Below are 17,209 nucleotides of genomic sequence, written 5' to 3'. Positions count from 1 at the left end.
TTGTTGTTTTGTTAATCACCAGTGCAATGTGAAGGTGTCTTATTCAGCTGACTCTTACCCAATCAGTATTAAGCTGCCTTTAAAGAAAGGAATTTATTTTCCCTGCTGAGAACAGCAGCAAGGTTTTGGCGATCCCCATCCCAAGATGAATATAAAAAATACATTTCACAAGGTTTTGTCTGCTGTACAAAGGATTGCTGTTTCATGGCAGCTTTTTCTTGTGGGTCCAGTGGTGTATAATTTAAAGCCATCTCTGGCAGACATGTTCGTATCAGCATTTTGGAAGGTTCATCTGGTGGCTCCCTTCGTTTGAGCCCAGGAGGAGTTGTAATAACATAAATGTGGCTCTGTGCCATTTTTTGGCCACATGGTAGTTAAGTTCCACAGCCATTACAAATTCCTGATAAGAATGAGGCAAATGCTTTTGATCTGGAAAAACATTTAATGTGTTTTGTATGTATATTTTCTTTCAAGAAAGAAACCTTTCTTCTGTGACTTATAATGTACAGATGCCTATGGGGTTAAAAGCTCGGTTTAAATGCTTTGAGTTGCACTTTGAGCTTGTCATTGTGAAAGCTGTCAAACGTCAATTTTACGCTAATTAAATACCTGCAAATGCTCATTTGTTGTGGAGCAATCATATCCAAACTTAAGTTTAGATTTCTGCATCTAGTTCATAGATTTCCCAACAGCTCTAAATGGAAAAAAAAGGGAGAGTTTATCTGATGGAAAGTTCTAAAATTGTGATCAAATTGACATAGTTGTAAAAGCTCTGGTTCATTCACTAGGAAATCAGTCCTTTTGGCCTGAGCTTTTACATATTGGGGTTTGTTTTGTTAACAGTGTCCCGAATCATCTTTGTTTGTGGCTATTTTTGTATACCATGGAAAAGTCACTTCTTTCAACAAATTACATGATAAATTAGGAGCAAGTTTCTTGAGAAACTCTCTGGAGCATGTTTTCCAGACAGCTATTCAGTCATGCAGTTATTTTCTTAATCTGTTTGTAGAAGTCTGGCAGCAGAATTCTTGTGATTACTTAATATTTTATATTCTGCTTGTATCTAAAATTGGATTTTAGTCCAGTATTGAAAGTTTAGTTCTTTTTCTATGGTCTTTCTCCACTGTTAGCTCAGCAGATTCCAGATCTTACTTTCTAACTGTGTTCTAATGTATTTTTGAGAATGGAAGGATAAATTAGTTTAGAAAATACCAAAGTTATGGATGGGAGTAATAAAACAGATTTTAGTGTTACTTGAGAAGATGTAGTAAATACGTATGCTTAAACAGTTTGATAATGGTTGCTTTGGTTCTAGGGAGTATAAATTATAAATGCTCAGAATAGGATGATAGAGGTTTTTTTAGACTGAAGAATAAGCCAAGAGAAAGTGTTTAGGCAGAGTATTGAGTATTATTAAAAACTTGAACCATTTAATTGAAAGTAACTAGTCAGAGCAGAAATCCTGGCTGTCCCTGATCCTGGATAAGACCACATTTGTCACAGTGTCTAGGAGTGCTTGTGCTGTCATAGGTCATGCTGGTAGTTCTGGAAAACCAGTCCATCCGGTCAGGAAAATCTAACTTGGAAAAGTGCATTCTAGGAGTAATAAAACTTGTTTTTAAAACATGCATTTGAATCTTAGTTCATTTTTGATACTGTTCAGATTTCTGTAGTTCTGTGTGCAAGAAAATGGAGTTCTTCCATTTCATTTTAGGCAGTACTGAGTGCATGGAGGAGAATGGCAGAAAGGGCCTTTTTGAGCAACAGGAGATTTAAGTAGCACTTGAAAGGTGAAGTTCTGCAGTAAGGATATTTTTTGAGAATACATTATGATCTTTCCTAATATGCCTTCAAAACATAATTTGAAAAGCTCTCTCACTTACAAAGTAGGAGCTTAAAAATAGATTTGATGTTAGTGTGGAAGCTGAGGACCATGTTTGGTTGCAAAACTCCACAAATCTTAGAAGTACAGTTTATTTAAATTGTCTTGTACTAGAGATGTCCGTTGTTCTTCCCAGCTGAAAGAAACAAGTGTTTTATGATGCATAAAACCAGAATATCAATAAAGAATTGTTTATGGCTTCCTGTTTTTTTACGTTGTCCCACTTAAAAAAAAAAGAAGTAATTTTGGCTAAGAGTTGTATTATTGTTTTATAACAATGCCTTGTGTATCACTTGGTAGCTAAGGACCTTGAAGTTGTGAGGCCACTCTCATTTACTGTGAAGCTCTGCTTGGATAGAGAAGAATGGCTTCTAAACTGAGGATGGAAAAAAGATTTATTTCCTAAGATTGTGGTGCAGCAAGTAGGGAGAGATAAATGACAGCATGTACCCTTGTTTTGGAAGGGGAGCCATGTGATTGTTTAACAATTATATCTGACATTACTTACAGCAGTGTATGGTGACAGGGCTATGGAAATGTGGCTGGAGGAAACTGCTTTGGTGCTGGTTTTGCACCCCTCTGCAAAAACCCCAGCAAGGATCTGAGCGTGTTCTCTGTTAAGTGCAGACATAAAGGTATGTAAAATCCTTTTGCTGGGGATTTTAATTTTCAAATTTAGCTTCCAGGTGGTAGCAGTGAGCTTTGGAGCAGGGCTGGTGGAATGTCTAGAACACAGAGATGACATCCCATGGTCCTAAACATGTGTCAGTGCAGTCATATCTGAGTGAATATATTTTGTATAATTAGTATGGGATTTAGGAAAAAAGGTGTTCGGAGTTGTATACTTTATATGGCTTGCATCTCTTTGAGGTTCTGAAGAAGAGAATGTTCTCTCTCACTTCGGGACCGTGAAATGGAGTCTGAGAATTATGTTTGACCTTGCTCCACACAGCCCTTTAACCTTTAGATAAATTACTTCGGTGAAGACATTCTTTGAATCCATTTTTTTTCCCCCCCTTGCCACTTCTACTGAGCACTGTGGGACAGGGAGAGAGGACACTGACATTTGTCCATTATTAGTACTGTGGAAAAATGAGATAACTGTGTTATCTGCCTTGTTGGTGTGCAACAGTCAACACGTGGTGGGGCTCATCTCCGTGGTGCTGTGAACGGAAATTTTTATGTTCTGCTGATGTGAGTGTGTAAAGTGTCAGAATAACCAGCAGCTGTGCATTTCAGCCGTGATCAGTCTGTGCTCATCAGTTCTTGCTGAGGGGCCAAATCTACAAAAATATCTGCACAGGCTCCTTTAAGACTAGCAAAAGACCTATTAATCTTGGTTTAGTAAAAGTTACTCTCTGCTATTTAGTAAGCCATACCCAAGGCTTGTGTAAGATGCATCTCTGCAGATCTGTGTTTTCATGCAAATGATCTGACGTCAGGGTACTCATTCTTTTGTGTGCTTGCAGTAGATGAGCCGTGAGGAGACGGGGACTGTCAGATGTAACCTGTAACCATGGTGGTGAAATGGAAGTTTCAAGAAAACAGAGTCAGAGGGAAATAAAAGGAAATTAAATGGAAGGAGTATGAGTCTGACACAGTTTTTCCTAACCTGTTCTGCCAGGAGGCTTCCAGACCTTGTGCAGTTTTGCACAGATATAATGTGTTTCCACTGAACTCTTGAAAGAATCTTTCTAAATAGGTCAAATACAGTTTCCTTATTTTAAAGTTACATCTCAATAATCTGTGAAACTGAGAGCAATCTTGACACCAAACTCAGATGAGCTCCTGAAGATGTGCAGTTGCAAGGGTATGTTTCTACATGTGCTTCTGTTGTTTGTCAGTAATTAGTGTGCTGTTCTCACATGTTTTGGGGAAGGGAATAAATCCAGAAAATTTGGAATTGCTTACTTTTAAACAATAAAGGAGGCTATCACCTGGACAACTACAAATACATTTTTTCTTGCCTTTATTGCAGGCTGACATTATTTTCTGTTTAAAGCTCATCATGAAGCATGTGGCATTTTTTCCTTCTTTTTCTGTTTTTATTCTAATTATTTTGTTTAACAGATGCCTGAAAGCCTTCTTTAAGACAAACTAATTTTTGCTTCGGTGTGCCCATGCAAATAATGTGAAGCAGTTTTGGTGGCTGTGATTGGATTCCGTCACTTAAGGAAGTAGAACTTTACCTTCATCAAGGTTACTTCGTGTTAGTTTCATGTTTACTCTCAGATGTAAATGTGGGTTGATCTTCATGTGTATATCAGGAGGTTTTCCTTTATTTGGGAAAAAGTGTGTTGATAATCTAGATGAAATGTCTTTGTGAATTAAGAACTTCACCTCATGTATGTTTGTAATGCAATTATGATTTAGCAAAATGAAAACTTTGCTAGTTAGGTTTCTGATGGAACCCTATGTTGTACCTGGTGTTATATCTTACCTTACATAGTTTTGTTGCTAGTCAACATAGAAAATGAAACCACAACTGCGACATGATCAAGGATGAGTAAAAGGAGAAGTCATTCTTCTCATTAGAAATATAACATGCCTTTGTCAGTGGCAGTAGCTTCCTATTGGGATGTTCTGAGCATACATGAGAAGTGTCATTTTACTGCACAGTTTCCTCTGATTTTGCAGCTGTGTCAAGATCCTTTCTGCTCTGAGCTCAAGCCAAACCTGTTTCAATTCTGAGCTTTGAAAATCACCTTGTGTGGGACTTCAGAATGCCAGGGATGCTGCATCCCAGAGCTGCCTTTGGAAAATGCGATTCCAAGCCAGGTTCTGGTGTCCATAGCAACCTGTGAGAGAGGGAGGAGAGCCTGGACCCGGGCTGGACACACATGCAAATAGGAATTGGGAATTTTTAAGTGATATAAGTATTGAATATTGAAGAAAGTCAGACCTGAGAGGAAGCAGTGACCTGTCATAAATGGGAAATAGATTGAGGCTTTTATGCCTAATAGAGCATAAGCATTGTAAAAGACCTGAAATAACACCCCAAAGCTGTAACAAAATGTTGGTGAAAATTACTGTTTCCCATTTCCCTATGTGTGACAGTACACAGAGCAGATAACAGTGTTTCCCTGCTACTGTGCCTTCCATTAGCTCGTACAAAACATTTTGTGCATTCTCTTACTTTGTGTTCTTTAATATATATATATTGCATCATCTCACATCATATTTATCTTCCTCTCTCCCTCTTCTCTGGAGTTCCTTATTTTATTCACTGCATAGAGTTGCTTTTGAGTACATGTCACAGGAGGCAGAACAACTCCAGAAGTTCATGATTCAAAAATCTCTTAATATATGGTTTATATTTTCATTATTCTGTTTTTATTATTTATATTTTATTATTCTATTTGATTTTTATTATTCCTGTGTTCTTTCTTGATGATGCTAGTGGTATCTGCTAGTAACCACAGATAAAGTGCTGCACCAGATCTTTGGCCTGGCCATTTCTGTGTACTGGTGATGATGGGGGGGGCTTTTAAAGGCACAGGAAAGACTCTGGTAATTCTACATTCTGAGAACTGTTTCAATAATACATGGTAGGTTTAAAAAATAAAGCCACACATGAAGGAGAAGACAAATTTTAAGAGCTGGTTAGAGATCCTTTGATTAGGTATGTTCAAAGGATGCAGCCAGATTTTTCCAGAACTAAATTTAATGTGCGATCATAGCATGAGCTGAGAATTTTTTTTAAACAAAAGTGGGATAAATCGATATGCCAGCTGTTGTTTCCCTGGAAGATATTCCCTGTGTGCTGTTGGTTTATAGAGGCTGGTTCATCTGGTCTTCACTGGCTGTTAATTACCTTCTTAGAAGCACCTTGGAAGAAATCCTTTTTCATTAAGAAAACAAAAGCAGTACAGTGTTGATGGTTGTTTTCAAATGTTTTGCTTTATAGACAGTGTTTAGTGCATATCCTTTAGACCATCGTTCTGGACATAGTGGACATCATACTGTGAAAGTGTTGATTTGATTTTAAATTTCATGAAATAGTATTTCTAAATACTTTTTGGCATTTTGTGATGTTTTTCTAAAGCAGTCCTTTGTTGCTGTCAGGTAGATAGAAAATGACATCCCTTCATTTTGTGATGTTCTTCCACCTCTGTTTTTTTTCTCCCAAGAACATCATGTCTGTTTCCTCGGTGTAAATTGAATGTATTGTGAAGTGTAGCCTGTGACTAATCGCCTCTTGCTGTCTCTGCTCATTAACTGTCTGATGGTGATGTGGTTGCACCACTTTCTACACATGGCCTCAAGGATATGGCATGGTGACACCCAGATTAAAATATGCAAGGCTTGACTTCAGAAGATGTTTTGGGTTGGGAAGTTAGAGAGGTTATCAGCTAATATTTGGGCTGGTTTTACCCTTTTGAATGAATGTTAGGTATAAGATAAATAGGTATTAGGTGTAAGATAAATAAGGTGTATCTATTTCATGTTTATGCATTCTAGTATACTCTTTATGTTCTAGAAGCCATTTAATTTAAATTGTTCTCCAGTTTTCTTCAACTAGTGTTATCCTACAATTCAAGCAGCATGTCTGGAATATGGCTTAGCAATTTCTGAAGTGCAAATACATTTGAAGTTCGTTTAATATCATGTAGTTCAGTGCAGATTTAAATGCAGTGGTACACTGGCTTTTCAAGTTTCCTGCACATTATCTTGGTGAACAGTATAACAATGAAACAGGCACTGGGCTGTGAATGGGTATTGGCAGATGTGGCACTTACAGGTTATTAGAGGGAGAGGAATTGTGTCAGGTCTCAGGTCTTTGTTGGTGTCTTGGTAATCATGAAGTAGTTTTGTTGCAAAACTGTTTGCTATGGTCGCTTTTAAGTAGAGAGATTCCCTCTTTCCTTTTCCCTCTTGTTTCCCAATGGAATCCCAAGAAGTGGCTGACAAAAGGAGATGCAGTTGGGCTTAGGAACAGAAACTTGTTATTCTCAAGGCTTTGTTTTGGTTTTTTTGTGATAATTTTACAAGAGGAAACAAGCAACATAAAATGTTTCTTTGTAAGGTTTCCTAAAATACTGAATGGAGTTTACCAAAACTTGTAAATGTGTGAAACCTCAGATAACTGAAGACCTAAAGCTTAGAGTGATGAGCACTATCCCTTTGACAATTGAATTTTAAAGCCATTCAGTTGGAAGTATGTGAAATTATTGCCCATTTTAAGTCTGTAGTTGGTCGGTAGAATGCAGCAAACCAGTTGGAGTTTAATTGGAAGAGAGTGTGTAGTATAATACTTTACTAGTCAAAACACTAGATTTCTCTCTGAAATTTCATGATGTGAGTGGTTTTTTAGCTCTATGGGTTTTTAATGATACTTCCTTTTTAGTAATTTGTACATTAATATTTTCAATTTCTTTTTAGGTGCTTTTAAGAAGAAGTAGGAGCTGTTTCTCAAGCTGAAGACAAAGTAAAAGAAAACTGTATCATGTGTTAGAACACTGAAGAGGGACATTTCTTGGATTAGTTTTTTTCTGGATTGCTAAGCAAAAGAAAGAAGAGGCAAAAATGGGGAGAAAGAAAATACAGATCACAAGAATAATGGATGAACGGAATAGGCAGGTGAGAAACAAGAAGTCTGCATGAACAGGTCCATCAGTAATCTTAAAAATTCATGGAAAGTTTGAATGCATTCATCCTAATTCACTGTTCTAAAGCTGAGATTTGTCTTTATATATCCACAGATGCCCTTGCCAGAATCTGAATAAGAAATCTCAATGATTTTATGACTGTTTGAGGGAAAAATGTTATTTATAAGTAATTTCTCTTACTACTTAAAGTTTAAAATTGCTGTTCCTATTTAAATGATACCCTGCTTTTAAATGGACACATGACTTGGTCTGATAACTACTAGGAACACTTACTACAGGAGACAGAGAAAGGATGAGAAATTCAGGAAGGATTTAGTAAAGGTATTTTCTGTCTGTAGCACTTTGACAGAGGAGTTTGAGGTAGCTGTGGGCAGTTATCGACAGTGCTTTGGATACAGCAACAAATTCTGTTAACATTCTATTTAAAAGCATCGATTTATATTTCTTGTAAGAGCTGTTTGTCACAACAGTCTTCAAAAATTGTCAGAACGGAAGAGGGCTCAAAATTAATGCTTTGGGGAAAGCTGCTCACTTGGCTGCTTGTGCCCGAACACAGGGGTGAACTTGAAAACTACCAAAAGTTGTTGACTTTTGCAGTAATGGTTCCTCTTAATTTCTAAATTGCTACATGAAATGCAAAATTAAATTTTAATTGGATACTGAAATGTATAGTGGGATAACTGGAAGTTACCATTTTTAAGGGAAATTATTACAGGAAGGACTTAAGGTCTTTAAGAACAGTGCTGGTGGCTGAGTCCAAAGGTGCCACTGAGCCAACATCTTTTGTCCAGTGATGGTCATGAGCAAATACGTGTGGGCTGGAGATGCACATGTTACACGACCCTGTAATCCTCTTCCAGCTTTTAACTATTCTTAGCTCAGGGATTTCCTGAGCTGGATGTGGTTTCCGTATATTTAGCAACCATTAATGGATTTTTTTGTTTGTTTTCCCCACCCCCCACCAGTGAAGTTGTTCAGTTATCCTTTGAGCCCTTATAACGTTGCAGCATTTACATCTTTTGTCTAGAATTTCCTATAGGTCTGTTGCCTGTTGTTTCAAGAAACACCATTTTATTTACCCTTTGTCATGGTTCTGCCAGTTATTTAGCTCTGTATGGAAGAGGCAGCAGTGACTCCCAATCTTGAGTCTGTCCACATTTGCTTATTTTCTCTTAAAGTAAGTTTTTTCAGGTTATAGCTGCCTTGCTTGCTTAGTTGCTTTAATACAGAATTTGTTCCACACGTGTTGCTCCTTTTCCCTGAACCTTCTGGAGTATTGCTCCATTACTTTTGATGGCCAGGGGACTCAGAATTCAGGATGCAGGCAAAATTCCGACTTACATAGTGGCATACTGTGTTTTGTTCTGTTCCCTTCCTGCTGTTTGATTTCCTTTTTCAGCTTCTGAACAGCAGCTTGACGTTAGAGTAGTGTCAGAATTCCATGGAACTCTCTTGCTGCTGACACATCAGCTCAGAGCCCATTGTTTTGTTGGTGAAATCAAGATTGTTTTTCTCCTTGTATCACTTTAAAGCAATGTAAACTCTGAGAAGTCTATATATAGCAAGAAAAGTATTATTGGAGTTTGGGAGAAAGCCAAGTATTGTGTTTGAACAGCTTTAATCACCCAGTGACTTTATGTTTGATGTAGATAAATGTCTTAAGTACACGTAGTAAAAGCAGATGAATTAATGACTTCAGTTCTTTTCGAATCTTGCTCTACAATTTAAAGCACATGAAAGAGGTGGAAATTGATCCCACTTAGTCCTTTTTTTTTAATGAATCTGGATTAAATTGGGCAACCTTGGTTTTGTCCTGCTTGAGAAACAAATAGCGTTGCACTTCTACCCTGACTTTGGTGAGGTGTTTTCTTTTTTGCAGGAGGAATTGTTTTTTCTTTTGTATCCCCATCCCATTGTTCAGATTGAAACAATGGAGAGGAAGAGAATCAGTGCATTTGTATAAAATTTTAGACCACTTACACCCTTGCTGTAACTTAAGCAAAATAGGGAGATTTTATTCTAGTTTTGTTTCTGGCTGGTTCTTGGCTAGCACCTTTTTGAGCTATTTAGTGACAAGGAAGAGGATTTAAGCTCTGTCTTGAAAGTAGAATTAGGCTTGCCTTCTCCTTTTTCTGTGGAAACTCAGATGAAAACACACTGCATCTTGTTTTAAACAGGTTTTAGAGAGATGACGTAGTTTTTGTTAGTGGAATCTTACTTTTTATATGTAGAGGGATTGATGACCACTGTTGTCCTGTGGTTTTGATAGCCAGGATATAGAATTTTAACATATTAGAATGCCCTGATGCACTGGACATTTATAAGGTATTTGCTTTGAGATTTTTTTCATTGATCCAGTGCCCTGATGCACTGGACATTTATAAGGTATTTACTTTGAGATTTTTTTCATTGACCCAGATAAGGAGTGCATTCAGTGTTTGTTTTGAACAAAAGTTGTAGTTCAGTTGAGTCCTGTCAGTTTTTCTCTGGCATGTATAGCTAGTGAGTAGATCACTCATGGACATGCCTATGATGTCCTGATTGGATGTTTAGTTTGAGGTTTAGATTTTTTTTTGTTTGAAAATATAAGTAGACTGGGACAGAGCTTTGCCTGCAAAGCAAGTTCATATAACTTACGTGGGAAGAAAAACTACTGTTTTTCAGAAGCATCTTATTTCTGATGGGATTGTATGTGAGCTCAAAACAGAATATATAGACCATTCCTCGGGGGGATTATGATTGTCATGAGACTGTCATTGTATTATTAATTAAGCAGCTTTATCTGCTTGAATGAGCTGTAGGACATTTATCTTCATTAAGCTGAAGAGAATCCAGTGCAGTAAATTAGATATCAAAGGAGCTCAATCTTGCTGCCTTTGCTGTCTCCTCCTCACCCATTTTCTTGTTAAGAAATATTAAAATAGTGCTGGGGATATGATTTACCTGCAGTAAAGACACATCTTTTTTGGGTTTGATGTCCTAAATGGAAGGAGAAAAAAAGAGAGAAATTTACAGAACTAAGCCTGCTTTTGGCTCCTGAAATGAAAACTGAGTTTCAAATAATATATGTGCGTTGAAGTAATGTGGTAGAGAGGTTTGTGCTAAGCACTGTCCAAGCACCATGTGAGAAGTTGATGCCAGCTGAGAATCTCACAAGTGAAGCTGCCTTACAAGAGGTGAGAAAGATAAAATTCCTGTAATGAAATGAAGAGCTCTTGTCCAGGATCCTACTGGTTCTCAGTGGCAGGAAACCTTCATTCTTCAGTCTGAGGACTTCTCCAGGTGACACAGCACACACACATCTTGTTTATGATGCCTTTTTCCTGACAAATACTAAACAGTAGTACCTCTCTATACCTGCTCATACTCAGATAATAACCTTTTAAGTGTCACAACAACAACGGCTGCATCTGTGTATCCTTTGAGACTGTTATTGTGGTTGGGAAGAATAGGATATATCTTCTATTATTAATGGTATTAAAAAAGTAATATGTGTGAGATAATGAGGAGAAAAAAAGCCTTCAGGTGTGTATATACAGAAGTTTCCCATCCATTTTCCCAAAAACTTGATGTACAGCTTGGTAATTAAACTGTAGAAACCCAGAAAACAGGTTTGATTGTTTCTGGTGTCTTCATTCCTCTGTTGCAAAAGCTCATTGACTGTTGTCTGTGGGGCATGTGGATCACTCACCTGTCACAGCTCATGCTTGGAGTTGTAATAGGGGGGATGTCAAATGCATTGACACTTTTATATCCTTAGCTGCTGTCTTGTGAAAGGAATAATTTTTTAAATTTTTTTTTTTGTCATAACTGATGATAACTTTCATAACTGTTTCCTTCTTCCCTGATGGGCAAATGCTCCTGTGTGCTGGTCTGTAATGGATTTGTTTCCCCTCAGCAGTTCTAACTGGACAAAATAGTTGTTTCCTGATGTTTCCAAGTCTCAGAAAACAAGTAAAATTACAAGATGAGAAGATTATTAGATGATTTAATAGCAACAAAATAGCAATATTTCTTATCTTTGTGTAATTAGAAATCATAGTGCATAATAGCAGTGTTGCTTCCATTGATTGTTCTGTTTTCTTTGATTTTATTATAATTAAGGTTGTAAGTACCACAGAAGAAGTTGTGATACCTGGAATGTCAGTCTGTTGAATAGAGGAAATAAAGCTAAATTATCCTATTCTAACTAAAACTCTAACTAAAATTTAACTCTCCTTAGTAGTTATTTACCAGTGGAAGTGTTGGGTGTGTGTAATTTTTTAACTTAGTCTAACAGGGAACATTGGGCCCTAAAATTGGCACCAGGTATTACAGGCAGTTCTTGTGTTAAGCTGCATATGACAGTAGGAGTAAATGGTGGCTCAGTCGGTGAGCCTTGATTATTTTCCTTGAAACCCTTGTCATGTGTTTTAAAAAAATAAATTAATCATTATTCTTTCTTCTCTAGGTCACCTTTACAAAGAGGAAGTTTGGATTAATGAAGAAGGCCTATGAGTTGAGTGTGCTCTGTGACTGTGAAATAGCACTCATCATTTTTAACAGCTCTAACAAACTCTTTCAGTATGCCAGCACTGACATGGACAAAGTTCTACTAAAATACACAGAATACAACGAGCCCCACGAAAGCAGAACCAACTCAGATATTGTTGAGGTAACAATTTGAAAAGATACGTCAGTCTTCTTATCTCCTTAAAAATTAAAATATAGAGCAATGTAAAGTATTTTTAAATATTTTAACCAAAAGTTTTAAAGTTATTTAATACCGTTTTTATGAGATGTAAACTACTGCTTTTAGTCTGGTTTCTCTAAGGGAATAACTTATCTTTACAGCCATGTTGTTTTCCCATCTGCCCTCCACCCCCTGCCAGTTCCTGGGAAACATGTTTGATTTCAGTCACATTTGGCAATGGAAATAGAGGTGTGAAAAATGGTTGTTTTTCTGGGGAAGGAGGGGGAGAAATGTTCAAGGTTTTAATGGGGAGAAAAAATTGACTGAGTGGGAGAGGAAGGTCAGAAGAGTACCCTCAGCCTAACAGACAATTATAGTTGGCCCTTTTTCTCCTCTGAGATATTTTACCAGTCATATCTTGAACATGGATCAAATCAGCCACCACCTCTGCTGCCCCTTGTTCAGCCCAAACAAAAAAACCCCAAAAAACAAAAGAAAAAAAAGAGAAACTGTGGATTAAACAAACTTAAATTTGTTGTCCAGTGACTGTCAATTAAAATAGCAGCAGAATGTCTGCAGTTTCTGCAGTAATAGAATAATATGAATATATTTACTCCAAGGTATTGGTTTCATCTACTTTTATAATGCTTGAGCTTTAAATAGAAACTCTTTTCAGTACATAATTTCTAAATTAGGTGCAGTAGAATTCAAGGATTTTCTTGGCAATTGGAGCCTTGATGTACTGTAACTGCATTTCAGAGCATGTCTCCAGTAGTCCTGTAAATAGACCAAAACAGGTGGCTGACTTAAGGGTTTAATTTAAATTCTGAAGTTGTCTTCTGAACAAATGCCTTGCTTTTTAGGAATGATTTCAGAATAATGATTAGCCTTGAATAGCTGAAGAGCCTATTGCCAAGGGGATCTGAGTACAGGGATGGTACTAGCTGATCTTGTACATGAGTGTGCAAGCAAAAAATCAGATTGACAAAACTGAGATACAGACAAATGCTTTATATTTCTTTCTGAGAAAATTCTCTGCTAATTTGTCAACTGTCTTTTATGAACAGAAAAAAACCCTCCTCAACTTCTGTCTTCAGCATTGAGTTCTAAAGAGAGGGATAATACAAGCCATGAGGAGTTGAAGGCTTAGTCACTGGATTAGCATAAATAAGGGATAGCCACTGGAGAGGAAGGGAAAACCTAATTCCTGCAGAATGAGCTTTTGATTGTGACAGACATGAGTTTGAGACAGGGATACAAGCTCAGCTGGGTTTTGTTCTGCATGCAGGGCCTCTTTGTGTTGTGACTCATGGTAATGGTACTTTTTCAAATCACGAGGACTAAGGACCTCTTCCAGAATAATTCTGTGCAAGGCCATTTTTTTGGGTTCTTCTTCTTGGTGGGTTTTTTAACCAGGGTCAAGTGTTTGACCCCTGATAAGTACATTAAAAGTGCACTTAGCACCCGAGGGCAAATGTGCTCTAAGGGAACATGCAAGGACTCATCTGCAGATTCTTTCTAGTTTTCTTCTCTAGATTTAATGTTTTATACTAGTGTGGAATTTGGGACTTTATTCCCATTTTTCAAATATAGTGTAATTTAGGAATGTATCCTCCTATTTCTTCAGATAGCCCTGTGTCCTCTTTAGCCTGGTTGTGAAATATTTTCCGGTTTTTTCTTTCTGGATTGATGGGTGCTTGGAGAGTGATAGATGTTTAGTAACACCACCAGCATTTTGGAAACATGCTGAAAGAACAATGTAAAATGGCTTCTCTTCATTTTAATGACACTGAAATTGTATTTTAACAAATGAAAATTACTGCAGAAAAGCGCCTGAAACCTGTCAAATTCATACTAAACTGAATTATATTAAGTAATTCCATTTTATGGAGTTATAGGTGATGTATATATAGATCTTAATTTAGTAATTCACTTACCTCCTTGAATGTGACAAATGGCATTTATGGTGACATAGGCTCACTGTGGAGCTATTCTGTACCCACTGTGGTCCTGATGTGCATGACAGGAGGGTGGGTTTTCCTGGGCTAGAAGGAAAGGTCATTCCACACAGCTCAGAAGCTGGGTAAGGGATGAAACAAATCTGCTGCTACTCATTTCCAATACTGGGTAGATGGCAATGTTGTAAATGATTAAGTGAAGTCGATGAGACATCTTCCCCTTGTAGTTGTCTCCTGCTCAGTTTTGGCATAGGAATTGCTTTCATATGCCCAGAGCTTGGTGTCTTCTGTTGCTGCTGGAATGTTTGTGAAAACATAGTGGGAGGGAGAGCACTGGCATCTTCAATGAATATTAGAAATTTTTTTTGATGCATGCACTTAGGTCTTTCGCTGAACATGTTACTGTATATAGGAATGACCTGTTGCTGTCCTATACCTGCTCCTCTATGAGATTGCTGGAGTGTAAGGTAGTGCTCTTGCACAGCATAGAGGGACCATATAGATGTATTGAAAAGAGTGAGATTTTCATTCATTGTGTGCTTTGAATTCTTGAAATACTGGGATTGTGTATTTGGTTTTACAAACCCATAATGGCACAGTTGCAGATTGTTACGTTGAAGTGCTGTCTGTGATTTGAAGGACTTGCTGTAGGTGTTAAAGCATTTGATGCTTTAATGTTCGTGGACTTTCTTTCTGTAACAGATTATTCTTGACAAGTAATTATTTTTTTCCTGAAGAAAGAAGTATTTCTGCAGAGTAAAATGGGAAGGATTTCAGGTTTTGTCAGGATTTTGTATCCATATGGTCAACAAAATGTTTTAATGTATAAAAGACAATATGAGACCTTGAGCATTCATTGTTTTTAAATCCAAAGGAAAAGAGGGAGATGAGCAGGCACTTGTATATTTTTTTAGTGCAGGATGTTAAGATTATTGCAGGTTATTTACAGTAAGATACCACTTCCATTTTGGGTCCTTCTGCCCCTCAAGAAGGCCTCAGAAATCATCATTTGTGCCATTGTTCCCTCTCACCCAGCCTCACTTGTCCTGGGAGTCAAGGGCCGAAGATGCCTCTTCCTGCCTGTTTAGCTCAGTTTTTTATCTTTTTCCCATGTTTTAATTTTCCTTGACTGATACAGTAAACCAGGGTTTATTTCACCTACACTTGGCCATGGTGGGTTTTTCTTGTTCCTCATCTCACCTCATCAGACTGAGGTGATTTGATTTTTAGGAGCCTGTGTAAAATGTGACCTACTTTCCCAGTTGGCATCTGTGCCCAGGAGAATTCCGGGTGGGTGTCAGTTAATGAGCCTCTCCTGTGCTCTGCAGTTTAATGCTGTTTTCAGTGTAGTGTAATGTGCTGAATAAGGCTTAGGTTATACCCCAGATATTGACAGCTGTCCTTGAAATAGGTAATGATCTGTAATAAAAATTGTAACTAGAAAGTACAAAAAAAACCAACTCTCTTAAACTATGGCACATAATTATTGCAGTCATACTCATACTTGTGGAAGGACTGCTCTGGTGTAAATTCCAGCAAGTGATTTGGATGTTTGTATTAAATATCTTATCATGGGAATTGGTGACTGTAATGGGGAGTAGCATTTGTGATGGCTTGGTGTGAGAGTGGTTTTGTCATGGTTCAGACAAAGCAGGTAAATGACCCTGCTGCTGCTTTCAGCAGGGTCGACAAGCCAGTTTAATCTTCTGCTGTAATCAGCTGTTTTCTTGCATTAAAATACATTTCCTCTCTGCCTTTTCACAAAATTCTAATAGAGCTGTTACAGGAGCAGTGCACGTTCTGTAGTCAGGAACATCTCTGGGATCAGAGATGGGATTGTTGGCTTCTGGCTCCGAGTGAGCACGGAGAGCTCAGCTGCACGTGGAGAGCCTGCAGCAGGAAGAAGCAGATGCATCTCCCCAGCCAGATGGAGCATATGCCAAGAGACAAGTGTAACAGTGTGGGGAGCATAAACAGAAAAGTTGGTGTTGAAACACTGTGTTTATAAACCAAAAGCTCTCTGGTTTTGTTTTTCATCCAGCTTTCTCCACCTCCCAGCATTGCTTCTTTTCCAGGCTGGGAATAACCAATGTGTATTTTGTTGTTGGTGTGTAGTAGTTTGTTTTGGTAGCACTTGAATTGGTTCATTGCTTCCTTTTTTTTTAAATTTGGGTTGACTTCGTATAAAAATGAAGATCTGGGAATTGTATCTAAATATATTCTTGGATGCACACATACAAAATTAGATGAGAATGACCTTCAGTTAATTGATCTTATTTCCTTCCTTGGTGGATACCTGGTGTATCCGATCTAGATAAGGATTTGCAAAGCAATTTGGGCTTCCATATTTTGCTATTCAAAGCTCAGAAAAAGTAAGATGGTGGAAACTGGGTCAAATTCTTAAAAAATAGTTATTTCTTTGAAATGTTTTATACCACAAGCTACACCGTAAGTTTTAAAATCTAGTTTTAAGAAGAAAATGCCCTGCAACCAAGAAAATGAAAACTGATGCTGAATGTAGGTGACTAAAATCTTCAAATTTTCATGAAATATCAGCACAGCTTTACAGGACTATGAGGCAGCACCAGGAATGCTGATGAGTAAATACACAGTGGAGTTTGGAGGGAGGCTGACACTGATGTGTTAACATTGTTTTGCATTCCTGCGTATTTGATTGATGGAGAACTGCCAGAAGTGAGCAAGACCTGGGGGGAATAAAGAAAGAGGAAAAAAAAAGCTTTGGGCTGATAGAACATGTAATGGTTGTAGTATTATGTATTTTTGTAGTTCAAACCACTTGATTTGGTCTCTAAACACTGTGGGAATAAGTGGTGCATGTTTAAAAGAAGGAAGAAGCTTAAAAATTATTTCAGTGAAGGAGGAAAAAGACTTGGTAATCTGCCCATGATGCTGAGAAAATGTAGGCATTATTGGGCTTGATTTGCTAAATGATTATGTAAATGTAATTATACTGCATATAACATTTCAAATAATTTGAGATGGCACACAAATACCTTTGAGACATTTTAAGGAGGTGATTGAGGAGGATTTATGTATGGTTAAGGACTAAAATTTTCTTTTAGCTTAC

At 37.6% G+C, this 17,209-nt stretch overlaps 1 protein-coding gene across 7 annotated transcripts in view; it reads left to right on the top strand.

Annotated features, from left to right (window-relative positions):
• The window catches only part of MEF2A (myocyte enhancer factor 2A), an 82,160-nt gene that overhangs the window by 26,943 nt on the left and 38,008 nt on the right, over nt 1-17,209 (top strand). For all 7 annotated transcript variants that reach the window (XM_058847308.1, XM_058847307.1, XM_058847304.1 and 4 more), the window contains exons 2-3: nt 7,265-7,462; nt 11,942-12,145. In XM_058847308.1, the coding sequence (XP_058703291.1) occupies nt 7,409-7,462; nt 11,942-12,145 (258 nt within the window). In that variant the 5' untranslated portion in view covers nt 7,265-7,408. The remainder of the gene's footprint in view (nt 1-7,264; nt 7,463-11,941; nt 12,146-17,209) is intronic.

This window comes from Poecile atricapillus, chromosome 11 (genome assembly GCF_030490865.1).
Source record: "Poecile atricapillus isolate bPoeAtr1 chromosome 11, bPoeAtr1.hap1, whole genome shotgun sequence".
Taxonomy (NCBI): Eukaryota; Metazoa; Chordata; class Aves; order Passeriformes; family Paridae; genus Poecile; species Poecile atricapillus.
The sequence above is the reverse complement of the archived record's forward strand: the minus strand, read 5'-3'. Positions and strand labels throughout refer to the sequence as shown.